Source organism: Sarcophilus harrisii, chromosome 1, assembly GCF_902635505.1.
Source record: "Sarcophilus harrisii chromosome 1, mSarHar1.11, whole genome shotgun sequence".
NCBI lineage: Eukaryota > Metazoa > Chordata > Mammalia > Dasyuromorphia > Dasyuridae > Sarcophilus > Sarcophilus harrisii.
Window position 1 is genome coordinate 661,273,527 of NC_045426.1, and position 13,833 is coordinate 661,287,359.

General features: G+C 40.7%; 1 protein-coding gene across 1 annotated transcript in view; it reads right to left on the reverse strand.

Moving 5' to 3' along the window:
* The window catches only part of CPAMD8 (C3 and PZP like alpha-2-macroglobulin domain containing 8), a 155,073-nt gene that overhangs the window by 42,627 nt on the left and 98,613 nt on the right, over positions 1-13,833 (reverse strand). The window contains exons 28-29 of the mRNA XM_031947976.1: positions 7,806-7,962; positions 5,939-6,013 (exon numbers count right to left, since the gene is read on the reverse strand). Coding sequence (XP_031803836.1) covers positions 5,939-6,013; positions 7,806-7,962 — 232 coding nt within the window. The remainder of the gene's footprint in view (positions 1-5,938; positions 6,014-7,805; positions 7,963-13,833) is intronic.

Consider the following 13,833-nt stretch of genomic DNA (forward strand, 5'->3'; position numbering starts at 1 on the left):
GGGCAGAGCAGATGCTGGAGAATAATAAGGTCCAAAGGTCTCTGGGTGGGGTGGGAGTGGGGTGAATGGGGTGACTGCATCCTGCAATCATGTTTTATGAACAGCAATGACTTCGCTTCTCAGGAACGCAGTCCTGATAATTTATAGAAACAATGTAATTGTACTTGATGTAATTTGTTTCCTTTCATTCCTCTGGGGTATGACCTTTACTCTTCCCCCTTGGCTCGCTTGCAGAGAGAGCAGCCCCGCCAGGAGTTGTGTTGCTCCAGAAGTGGGGGTCTCTGTGTCGGGCTCTCTCCTTTTGGAACCTGAGCCCTGGTTTGCACCCAGGTGGGGAGCTGAGCACAGGGAAAAAGGGCCCAATTAGCCCTGGAGGCTTAGAAATAAAAGAAACCACATTTGGTTCTGTGCTGTAAAATGGAAAATGTTGCCGGATGCCTCATAAACGTGTTCACACGCAGCATGGGAGAGGTCAGGCTGCCGAGAAAGAGCCGAACCTGCCGGACGCACCTCCAATCCTCCCAGCCGGGTGTAGGGGTCACTTGGAGGGCTCAGGCTGGGCAGTCTCTTTCCTGACCCACTTCTCCCAGAATGGTATGGTACCTCCGAAGACATTCAGCTCAATCCTCCAACAAATGCATCATTGAACACCTTCCCTCACCTGGGTACCATCACAAGTTGCTTACTACCTCCAAAGGTATAGAGATAAAGGTATAACACACACATACACACACACACACACACACACACACACAGACATCTATATGCATACACACATACATATGGCTTAATCTACTTTTGAACTATTGGGATGAAGGAGTTCTTCTTTGTCCTAAATCAAAATTTGCTCTTCTACCTTCCTTTCCCTCAAGTAATCCTAATCACGGCCCTTGGGAACTATAGATTGTCGACATATTAAAATGCTGCATGTCTTGCTGTTTCCCATGCTGAAATGACTCAATACTTCTCTGTGGGCTCAGAAGGCACAGCAAAGCTATTAGCATCCATACTTCAGTGTTGAGTTGTCTTAGAGAAGAAGTATTTCCTGTCACGGGAGGTCTTACGAGCTGCACACCACACTTAGGGTTATGGTTGGGATTCATAAGATGGAGTTTAGCTAAAGGATCTCTGAAGTTCCTTCTCATGGTAAAGTTATCTGATTCTTTTTGTCATTCAGATATTTTTCAGTCATGTCCAGTTTTTCTTGACTTCATTTGGGGTTTTCTTGGAAAAGATACTTGAATGGTCTGCTATTTCCTTCTCCTGCTCATTTCACAGATGAGGAAACTGAGGCAAACAGGGTAAAATGACTGGCCCAAGATCACATAGCTAGTAAGTGTCTGAAGACAGATCTGAAATCAGGAAGATGAATCTTCCATTCTCCAAGTTTGATGCTCTATCTACAATACCACTTAATTGCCCCCCAATCTGATTAGCTACATATCCTCTAATTCCCTGACAATATCCAATTGTTGAATCTCTTTCTTTTCTTTCTGGTTCAGCTAATGGGCTCCCTTTTTCATGAAGTCTTTTCTGATACTTCCTTCCCCACATACATCACCCACCCCTCCAAAAAGCAAAACAGAAACCAAAATAACTTTGTGCCTCTTTTAATGTATTTATCATAGATCCAGCTACATCAGAGTAATTTCTGCATATATCTCTGAGTTCCTTGAAAGCAATGACTATGTCTTATTTGCCTTTGCATTATATCCTTTAGTGCTGAGAGTTTTCTACAGAATAACAATTAGCCTGTAGAATGAATGAATGCATTGCATATGCACTTTACTGCACATGCGTTAATGTGGGGGCAGGGGGGAGGATAAATCCAATCTTTTTAACCAGCCCTAGTCCATTCAGATATAAAGTCTTTGCCATGGTCTGTCATATGAGCTGGTGTTCAAAGAAGTAAAGGCAGTCATCAGGAGACCACTTATTTTCTTATTATTTTTGAATTTAAATTAATGTTTTTGAGACCACTTTGTTTTAAAAATTAACGTGCAAATAATTTTGGGTACTCACCCCTAGGCCTGCAGAGGTGGCTGTTTTCAAAGCCCAGACAAAGGGCTCATAGGATCATTGGGCCATTCCTGGATGTATGTTGTATCTGGAGATATTTAAATTCCATTCGTTCCTTGGGAAGCCTTGAATGATTGAGTTGAAAGGAACCTCATCTTATCCAGCCTAATCTCTCTTCAACAATACAAATTATGCAGTCCTAGCTCGCAAACTATTACCCCCATCCCATATATAGGCAGTATGGAGCACTGGACTTAGAGGAAGATCTGAGTTGGAATCTCATTTCAGATATTTACTAGTTGTTTGATCATGAGCAAGTGTTTACTTCATCTCTCTTAGCCTTTGTTTCCTCATCTGCAAAATGGGTTGTTGTGAGGATTAAATGAACTCACATATGCAAAGTGGTTTGAAGGCCTTCAAGTGCTACAGAAAGGCTAGTTAGATGCACAAATACTTAAATAAGGCATTGTACATGAATATTTCGGCAGAACAGCGATTTCTTTGACTTGGATGTTCTCCTGTGGTGTTGACTTCCATAGGCTGTCTGGTACATTCTTGTCCAGGAAGTCCACTTAAAATGCCAGAAAACTCTTCTGGATTGCCTGACATTTTATGGACAACTTGGAGGCAGTGATTACTCCATGGTTTCCAGCTGTCCAGTATTTCCAGGAGAACGTTGATATTAAAAAGGGAGTTTTGTTACAGAACAATTTGGGTGTCATTCAAAGCACTACAGAATTTCTCCACAGCAGTCTAAGTATTCCTCAACCTCATCCCAGCTGGGCCAACTATAGTGTCTCTCTAAGCGACTGGCTCATCCAGCTCATGGGTCATCCACCCAGCTGTACATTAGTCTGGACAACAGACATTCTTTTTCTCTTTGTTTTTTTCCTGTGTGACTATTTAGGACAAACTTTTTAGTGCTTCCAAAAGTCTGGCTCCAAGTCTCGCCCTTTCATTTAGGAGATTCTTTAGTACACTTATTCATAGCATACCCTGGGCTCATCAGTGCTCTGGGGCTTGGTGGATTGACACAATATCATTCCCACACAGGTGCATCTGGAGGACCTCACTGTCCATAGGGCATCCCTTTTCCATCTGGACTAAATGCTGGACATTTTCCACGACAGTAGCAAATACCTTTGGTGAGCACGTGCCTCCCTGCCTTATTCCTTGGTTAAGGACCAGAAGGTTGTTGAACAAAATTATTTCTGTTATTACATCTTTTAAAGACAATATGTCCATGGAAGTGCCATATTGGAGAAGAATATTGTACACAAGTGATTAATAAGTGTTTGAACTGAAACTGAAAAGTACACAGATGGAAAACTAAACATTAACAAAAACACACACAAATACTTGTGTAGACATGAATAGACACACATATACATGGGCAATCAGACAGACAAACTGACACCGACAGAGCCATTCTCACACTTTTACACTGACATACACACACACACACACACACACACACACATCAGACATTCACTCACATCTCTTCATTTATAGGCTTCAGTTTTGATTTTAAGAGGTCAAAGAGAAACAAAGATCAAAACTGACCTAAATCAGAACTCTGGTTCATTCCTTCAAGGACATTATCCTGACTTGGCAGAGTAGGATACTACTATTTTCTCCTGAAACTCTGATTTTCATGACAGTAGAGTACTGAAGTCTTTCTCCTTCTATCGGACCTTTTCTTTTTCTCATAATTGTGGGAATTTCCCAGTCTTTGCTCTGTCCCATGTCTCTCTCCAATCCAAAAGTGACCAAATCCATTCTCACAATTTCAACTCCTACTTCTATCAATCAATATTCATTAAGCACCAACTATGTGCCAAGCACTGGGGATATAAATAGAGGCAAAAGCCAGTCCCTCTCTCAAGGAACTTACAAACTAACAGGGGAGACAAAATGCAAACAAATATATACAAAGCAAACTTCAAACAGGATGAATGGAAAATAAGGAATAGAAGCCACTAAATCCAGATCTATAGCCTCAATCTTGGCCTTTCTCCTGAGCTCCAGTCCATAATCTCTGCTTTCTAAACATAATTCAGATGTCCTGCTATCATCTCAAATTTAACATGTCTTTAGTCCAAATCTTTTTCCTCTTCCTATCCAGCCAGTCTCCTTGTAACTTTTCCTCACTGCTCTTAGTTTAGCCTTCTGGATCTATTCAGAATTAATTTAATCCCACATAACCATGACAACCCTCAAGCTACTTGAAGACCATATGTTTCTACCAACTCTTCCCTTTCCCAAGCCCTTACAAGTTTCTTTGCTTCTATGAGTCCTCTCCCAACAGAGAATGTCATTTTATCCCCCTTCCCCATTTTGGTTCCTCCTCTAGTCAAAGTCCTTGCCTGAAATGTAATCCTTCTACCTTCTTTACTCTTAATAATAATAATAGCAATAATAAATGACCCTTACATTTCAATTTAAAGCTTGTAAAGTATTCTCATAACAACTTTCTAAGCTAGGCAAGTAGTGTATATATTTATCCCCATTTCAGAGGTGAAGAAGCTGAAATGGACCTTATAGTCACCTGGTCCAAGGCCCTCGCTTGAAAGATGAGGAAGCAAAGGCCTGAAAAGATTTGTTCTTTGTCTCACCGGACGTAACTGACAGAACAGGGACTCAGTCTGAGTCTTTCGACTTTTTTCACTTAAAATTCTGCTCACTTCCCAGAGTCCCATGTCCCAGGTCTCAGAGGACTGAGATCAATGTTAGCTCAGAGCCAAAATAGGGATAGAAGTCATCTAGTGAAGGCTCCTCATTTTATAAAGGAAGAAAATGAACTCAAGACAAGGAAAGGAACTTGCTAATAATAATAACATAATAAGAAATAATAGCTAATAATAATAAGAAAAATTTACATAGTGCTTTAAGGTTTGCAAAATGCTTTACAAATATTATCTCATTTGATCCTCACAATAACCCTGGGAAGTAGATACTATTAGAAACCCAATTTTCAAGCAGAGTAAACTGGGATAAACAGGATTCACTGACTTGCCCAGATTCACACAGCTAGTCAGTGTCAGGGGCTGGATTTGAAGTCAGCCAGCGCTCCCCACCTCCAGGCCCAGGGCTCCTGCTACTGCACCTCTGCTGGCCTGAAGCAGAAATAAGAATTGAATCTGGATCTTCTCACCCTGTGCTATATTTCACCATTCTCTACATATTCTCAAAATCACATGGACTCACTAAGTTGCTCTTGTCAAAGGAGAACATGAGCATTTCCACAAACAAGACCTGGGATCTTGAGAAAACTGGTGGGCCAGGGACGGGCCTGGAATAGGGAAGATCTGAATTCAGACACTGTTGAACTGTGTGACTTTGTAAAACTTTGTAAAACTCCCAGAGTTGCAGTGAGAGTTAAATGAGATAATATTCACAGTGCCGGGTACAGACTAATGTCATATAAAAGCTTATTTCCTTCCCTGAAATGGGCAAAAGGTCCTTTCTGCACCTGATCCCTCTCCTAGGAGCAATCTGGCAGACGCTCAGACAGCAATATAGCTAACAAGGTGGGTCTCCATGACTAGACAACTCTCCTGGCCCCTGGGCTCCCAGCACAGGCCACTGCCTGTATGATGAAGCTGCAGATTTGGGGGGGAATTGGGGGCATGGTGTAGTCACATATGGTGAGCACGGATGCATCCAGAACCGCATTATCAAGAGAAGCGGTTGTCACCTGCTTTTCCCATCTCAATCCCTATGCCTCCAGCACAAACATACACTTCCACATATTCTCTCTCTTTCTCATCTTTCTCTCTTTTCTCTATCTCTCTGTGTCTCTTTCTTTCCCTCCTCTATCTCTTCCCCATCTGTCTCTCTTCCAATCCTTGTACCTATCTCTGTGTCCATCACACATCTCCCCCATCCCCCCAAAATGCAGGCACTCCTTGTCCTTTACCTCAGAAGTGATTCCCGTCTCCAGCAGAGCAGCCACCACATATGCAGTCAGAGAGATCTTCCCATGGATCCCACCCTAGGGAACAAAATGCAATGGAAGTGAAACCAGATCAGCGGCACGCATTGCCCTGTATATGTCTGTTTGAGGTGCCATGTACCTTATAGCTAGCATTTCTAAGGAACTTTAAGATATGTATTTTTATTACATATAATTTAGATATGGTCTCTCATTTATCCTTATAACAATCCTCTGAGTAAATGCTATGACCCCTATTTTACAGATTGTGGAAACTGAGGCATTCAGAGGTTAAGTTGCCTAGAGTAACACAACTAACTAAACATAACTGGGGAGCTGCCTTTGTGTATTTATTTCGATAGAAATATTCAAAATTTATTAAGTATTGTTCATGTTCAGGGCACAAGAGGCTACATCAGCTCCATCTTCTAATGAATATGTTTGTTATTCTGGTTGTGTTTTGATACATATGTATGTATATTTGTGTATCTGTATGGTTATGGGCATCAGCATGCTTGCATTTTTTTTTATGTATATGTGTGTGTTATATGAGTGTGTGTATGAAGGTAAATTTGTATATGTGTGTACAAGTGTGTTATGTGAGTATGTGTATGAGTGTGTGTTTCAGTTCCAGTTCCTTGACCCGTATCAAATTGGCATGAAAAGGATGGGTGCTTTGAGTGCTAAGAAAGGGCCGAGACTGGAGCCTTCTCCACGCTTTGCTGCTATGATTGGGGTGTCCGGTGCCCCAGAACCTTTCTCAAGTCCTTCCTAAACCTCTACTTAGCCCTAGGTCAAGCACCACACCGTTATCTGATTAGTAGGGAGACTATGAGAGCCAGCTCTAACTGGCCCAGGTGAAAGCCTAGATTTTCAGTTAGAGCATTCGTGCCTCAGAAATGGGCAATTTCTGCAAATTAGGGCTTGCTTTATTGTTTGGTTGCTTGTCTGGACTTAAGAAAGTTTAAGTCAGATTAATGGTGTGTGCATACAGATGGATGTTAAACACTGATTAGCCTGCCCCGTGTGGTCCTAGAGCCATTGCCTGCACCCAGAAGGCGGAAGGGAGAAGGCTGCACCAGGGACGCAGTCCCCAGCAGCCTAGCCTGCAGGCCTGGTGACCAGGATGATAATGATAATAACACAGTGTTTTAAGCTATGCTAAGTGCTTTACATGCGTTATCTCACTTGAGGCTCACAGCAGCACCAACTCTGGGGCCATAATTTCAGGAGACATCTAAGAAAAAGATTGGATCATTCCCAATGATCTTGTGATGAAGAGAGCCATCTGCACCCAGAGAAAAGATAGTGGGAAATGTGGACCACAACATAGTATTTTCACTCTTTTTATTGTTGTTAACTTGCATTTTGTTTTCTTTCTCATTTTTTCCCCTTTTGATCTGATTTTTCTTGTGTAGCATGATAATTGTGGAAATAGTATAGAAGAATTGCACACGTTTAACATATTTTGGATCACTTGCCATCTAGGGGAGAGGGTGGGAAAAAGGGAGGAGGAAAATTAGAATACCAGGTTTTGTAAAGGTGAATGTAGAAAATTATCTATGTAGATATTTTGAAAATAAAAAGCTTTAACAACAACAAAAAAAGAAAGGGCTTGGATTTGCCACTAAAATTCCCAAGAATAGCATCAAGGAACCTCAGATTGTTGGAATTGGAAGGAAACTAGGCAAACTTAACAAATACAACTTTCGGCTGTGAACACAATATAAGGATAATACCACCTAACTATCTATAACCTGAGGATTGTCATGGGAATCAAATAAACTATGAGAAGTGCTTAATAAATGCTTGTTGATTTGACTTTTTGACTTGAGAGTATTGTTCTGCTTACCTGGATGTCTTTGTTCAATATTCTTCCCATAGCAGGAAAGGAGCCATCTTCCTTCTGATGACGAATGATCCAGTCCTTGGCAGATACCAGCTCCTTAGGATCAATGAAAATAAACCCCCGTGACTGGGCAAAGGACTTCAGGACAAAAGCCGTTAGCCTAAAGCACACCAAACGTAGATGATTCAATAAAGGTGCCCACAGAGAATCAAATAATCAACAAGCATTTATTAAGCTTTTACTATAAGCCAGATACTGTCCTATCTTCTGGGGATATAAAAGAAAAAATGAGGCAATTCCTGCTCTCAAAAAGCTTACAGATCATCCTTCAGAGGGGCCCACCCACATGACTATCTTATGCACGTATACATGCATGGAGCATGGGCGGGGGGGGGGGGGGGGGGGGGGGGGGGGGGGGGGGGGGGGGGGGGGGGGGGGGGGAGTCCCTGAGGGGCTTGACAGAATGGGCTGTTCTATTTAACACAGAGTCTGCTGCGTCTCTCTAACATGTGGCTGGGGTAGTTGCCTTTGATTGGCTACCTGCATCTTTAAAATTGGTGAAGCTGAACCACTCACTCCCTTTTCTGTCATCATTTCAGCTTCATTCTTTTCAGCAACCTCTATCTGCAGTGTCTGGTGTGGTTGCCAGAACTAAACCGCTAAGCGGGGAAGGCAAATGCTTCCCCTGCTCCCTCTCTTTTATTCTAGCTCTCAAAATGGGTCTGGGGATGTTTGTTTCTCTTTTGTATTATTTGTCTTCCTTCGTTTCAGGTGCCAGAAGTGATCCCAATGACACCTGCTGGTTGAAGTCACAAAAACCCTAAAGTTGGGATTGCAGGCAGAATGGTAGAGCTAGCTAGCCTGGTGAGGGAGCCTTAAGGAGCCAGGTTAACTAGGACTCAAGCCAGAGCAGGAGCAATTGAGATTTAGAGCTGGGATTATACACAATAGCAATTGAGCTAAACTGTTAATCTGATCCCTTTCCTGTGTTACACACACCTATAAACACGATATCTATACACATAATACATATATACAAATGTATATATATGGATGATAGATATAATACATTTTGGGAGAGGAAAACACTAGCAGCTAGAAGGATCAGGAAAGGCCATTTGAACAGTGTTTTGAATGAAAAATGGGATTTTAAAAAGGTAGATGTGAGATAGGGATATGTTACAATTGTGGGAAAATTAGTGCAGAGATGGAGATAAGATAAGGAGTTTCATGTGTAAGAAAACTGGATTGTTGACTGTGAGAAGTGATAGATTTTAAAAGGAGGAATGAGACCAGAGTGCAAAGGACTTTAAAACAGAACAGAGGCTATAGGATGCCATTAGTTAATTGCACAGGGGAATAAAATGTTCAGCCTCCACTTTGGGAAAATCCTTTTGACACTGGAAGGATTGGAGAGGAGAGACACTTCAAATAGCTAATCAATAAGCATATATTTAGTACCTGTTTTGTGCCAGACACTGAGGAAATGAAACAAAAGTTGAACTAATCCCTCAAGCTACTTATTATCCAGTATATTCATATGCAGACATATCCAAGAGAGGTACATGATCAACTGAGGGGTGAGGCAGTATTAGCAGTGGAGGATATCAGGAAAGGACTCAGGTTGTACTCGAAAGAAGTGGGGCCTTCTGAGAGACGATAATACCAGGGAAGTGGGACAGCCAGGACAATGGTGTAAAGACAAGAATAAGTGTGGTGTATGAGGAAATAGAAAAAGGCCAACTGGACTGAACTACGGGGCAAGCTACTGACAATAGACCAGGCCATAAGTGATAAAGTCCTGAGCTAGAATGGTAGTCAAGGAAGTATCAGAAGGAGATTGAAATAACAAGATGTGACAATAGAATAGATATATGGCATAATTTCAAATGAAATAGTAGTTTATGAAGCTTGGTGACTACAAGAATTGGTAGAATCCCCAATAAAAATAGGTAAATTTGGAAGAGGGTTTGAGAGGAAAGATAATTAAGTTGAAATTTGGACAGGTTGAACTTGAGATGACTATGACAAAACTCCAGTTTGAAATACCCAAAAAGTGGTCTGGATCTATAGGGCCAGGAGTTATTTGAATGGAGATGATAATTAAACCAATGGAAGGTAAGGAGGTAACCCCCAAAAAAGAGGGTAGAGAGAAAAGAGAAGACCTAGCAGAAAAAACACTCACCATAATATGAGCTTTCGAAAGACAAGACTGGCTGGATCTGCCAGCAATGTTGAAGGAATTCCTAAAATGGATGAGGTGGGGATGGTTAAACTAAATAATGTCTCAAGACCTTATCTCACTCATAGAATCATAGCATGGTAGAACTGCATGGGATCTTAGAACGTAAACAGAGAGAATGTCAGAGCTAAAAGGGATCACAGAAAATAGAACACAGAGAATCAGGGCCAAAAAGATCCTTAGAGATTCAGTCCCTTCAATTTCCAGATGAGAAAACAGAGGGTCAAGGACAGAAGATGACTTGGCCACAGTCAACCCATAAATCTCAGCAGAGTTGGGACTCCCAGCTCCTCCTTTGATCTTCTTCCCATTATTTCTGGATGTCTCTCAAGAGATGGCTTACTCTTTTCACTTACAAGAAAAATCTTCCGTTTACAGATATTAAAGGCCTTTTAAAAATGAACTTTAACAATTCATTTTTTTTATAGTTCATTCATGTGAGAGGATCACGCCTGTGCGCGCATGCGCACACACACACACACACACTCTCTCTCTCTCTCTCTCGATAATATGGTCTCACTGTTTCAAGGTTTCTCAGTTGGCTCTTGGGGAGTTTGGCGCAGGCTCCAGAGCTATAGTCGTTTCCTCTGGAAAATCCCTTGAGGTTACTTGGTATCATTAAACAAAGAATTTATTGGGGGGGGGGCCTGTAGATTGTCATGTTTCCATGTCCTCATGGGCCCCACTTGTTTCACTGAGGTAGTCAGGTCAAGCAGTGAGCAGACTACTAGAACTGGAGCTCAAATCTCACTTCAGAATCTTTCTACCTGTGAGACCATGGGCAAATCACTGAACCTCTCAGCCTCAGTTTCCTTATCTATAAAATAGGGATAATAATCGCACCTACTTCCCTGAATTTTTGTAAGGCTAAAATGAGACAAATTTATTTATTTTTTGGCAAGGCAGTTGGGATTAAGTGACTTGCCCAGCGTCACACAACTAGTAAGTGTTAAGTGTATAAGGCCAGATTTGAACTCAGGGCCAGTGCTCTATCCACTGTGCCATCAAGCTATCCCAAAATGACATTTATCCAATACTTTATGAACCTTTAAATGCTACATAAGTGCTAACTATTATTGCTATTTTAAAGGTTTGGTTTTTCCATTACATTGAATTCCCAATCCCTATATTTATGCACACCTGCATTTTTGATTTCCTTCACAAGCTAATTGTACAATATTTCAGAGTCTGATTCTTTTTGTACAGCAAAATAACGTTTTGGTCAGGTATACTTATTGTGTATCTAATTTATATTTTAATATATTTAACATCTACTGGTCATCCTGCCATCTGGGGGAGGGGGTGGGGGGTAAGAGGTGAAAAATTGGAACAAGAGGTTTGGCAATCGTTAATGCTGTAAAGTTACCCATGTATATATCCTGTAAATAAAAGGCTATTAAATTAAAAAAAAAAATAAAGGTTTGGTTTTCATTGTAATATACGTGTAAAGCAATTGAAAATTTGCAAAGTATTGCAGAGATGATTAAGTCTGTTTGATCTGCAAACTAAGACACAGAATGAAAGTGTGACTTATCCATGTCTTTTCAGTTAGTTACTGTTAAAGCTGGCTGGGATTCAAGCCAATGGTCCCTGCTCCTCAGTCCCATAACATCATACTGCCAGCTTTCTGCATGTGTGCCTGTGTATTTTCTGCCATTGAAGGCAGAGAAATGTCATCTGAACAATTTTTCTTCAAATTTAATACATGGGGAACAAAAATTCAGCCTTTCCAGTTCCAGTGACCTTCCCTCTCCCAGCCCACATGATGTTCTGTGGCTCTCCACTACATTTATCATGCAATATTGTGTATTCCAGCCAGCTGTGTGGGTGTCTTATCCCTAATTGGAATGTTGATGAGAATAGGGACTGTGTCTTATCTAAATGTGATATTTTCCCCAGGATAGAGCCCCAGGGTATTGCACACAGTCATTATTGAATAAGTGCTTCTGGTTTAAATGTGTCTTTGCAGTTTGGATCACAACATTGTATTTTCATCTTTGTTGTTGTTTATTTGCTTTTTTTTTTCTTTCTCATTTTTTTTCCTTTTTGATCTGATTTTTCTTGTGTAGCATGATAAATGTGGAAATATATATAGAAGAATTGCACATGTTTAACATTTATCTAATTTAATACTGGATTACTTGCTGTCAAAGGGAGAGGGTGGAGGGAAGGAAGGGAGAAAAAATTGAGAACACAAGGTTTTGTGAGAATGAATGCTGAAAACTATCTTTACATATATTTTGGAAAATAAAAAGCTATTATTATTTTTTTAAATGTGTGTTTGCACTTAGATGGTTTTGTCTAATTTTTTTTCAGATATACTTTGTAGGGAGTATCTGTTGGGTTTTTGTTGGTATGGGTCAAAACCAGATCATATGAAAAAAATTTAAAATAAAATCAAAGGGTTAAAACAGAAAAAAAATCGAACTAAGTAAAAATCTTTGTCAAAAAAAAAAAACCCTCAGAAAACTAATTAAATGTATTCAACCTTCTGATCTCCTTCTGATCTTTAGCTCTATCTAAATCAAGATACAGCAAAGGAATGGAGCCTCTCTACAATGAGGAAGAGCTCTGGCCTGTTTTTCCACCCTTGATTTGTCAGGTTTATCCATCCCCTGGGGGGAGAAGGGTGGGAGGCACCCTGCCTGGCAAGGCATTTTTTAAATGTTAAGTAATTGTATATCACTAGATTTCATATCTACGGATTGAGCAGTGCCAGATCTTCAATCAAAAGAAAAGTTCATTATATCAAAAAGGGATGTAGCCATGTCATAAAAGTAAGTTTCCTCCAAAATGAATTCTAACTCAGAAAAAAAAAATAGCACAATTTAAAACTAAGCAACAGTGGAAGAAAATGGGGTCCACGGCCTTGGCTGTTAGGGGGCTCCACCAAGTATGGAGGTGTCAAATCCCACCCTGAACAGAACAGATGGGCCTCTGATTAATGGAGCATTTGGCCTTGAGGAGTATGTGTAGATGGAGCCAAATGTTCATTTGGCTTTGGTTGGTCAAGTGATTACTCATTCTGATGTAGAAAGAGGATTATAAGTGATTTATACTGCCACATCCATCTTCTCCTTCACATTTTGAATCTTATTATGATTTCTAAAGGAACTCATATTCTATGTGCCTCAGTTGCTTCATCTGTAAAATGGGAACAATTATGGTTAACTACCTCACAAAGTTGTGGGAGGGGCTATAAGATAATATAAGTAACTACTAGCAATTACTATTATTTAAATTGTGGGGGATTCATGCTTTGATTGGCTGTTGCATTGGGTGATCTCCGGAGTTTCTTTCACCACAGAGATTCTATAATTTTAGAGTGATGCACAAGGGAATGGGGATCATGAAACTGGCCCAAATTACAGTACACAAGTGACATCTTAATGGGGCAAGAAGACAAGACGTTGGTATCTCAAAGAAGCCTAACTATAATAATAAGCTCTATTAAGAGCTTTGTTCGGCAATTAAGCTATTAGATGTGGGAATCTCCCCCAACAGAACACCTTACCTGTCATTCCCACTCTGTCACTTATCTTCAATATCTCTGTCTACTCTCTGGTTCCTTCTCCATCTCCTACAAATACACTCACTCTTCTATCCCGTGATCACTGTCTTATATTTCTTCTGCCCTTTATGGCCAAATCCCCACAAAAGGCCAGCTACACTAGGCGCTTCTACTTCCTCTCCTGTCACTCACTTCTTCCCCCTTTATAATCCAGTTCCAAACTCATCCGTCCACTGAAACTACTCTTTCTGGGGATCTTTGAGTTGTAAGTCTCAGTG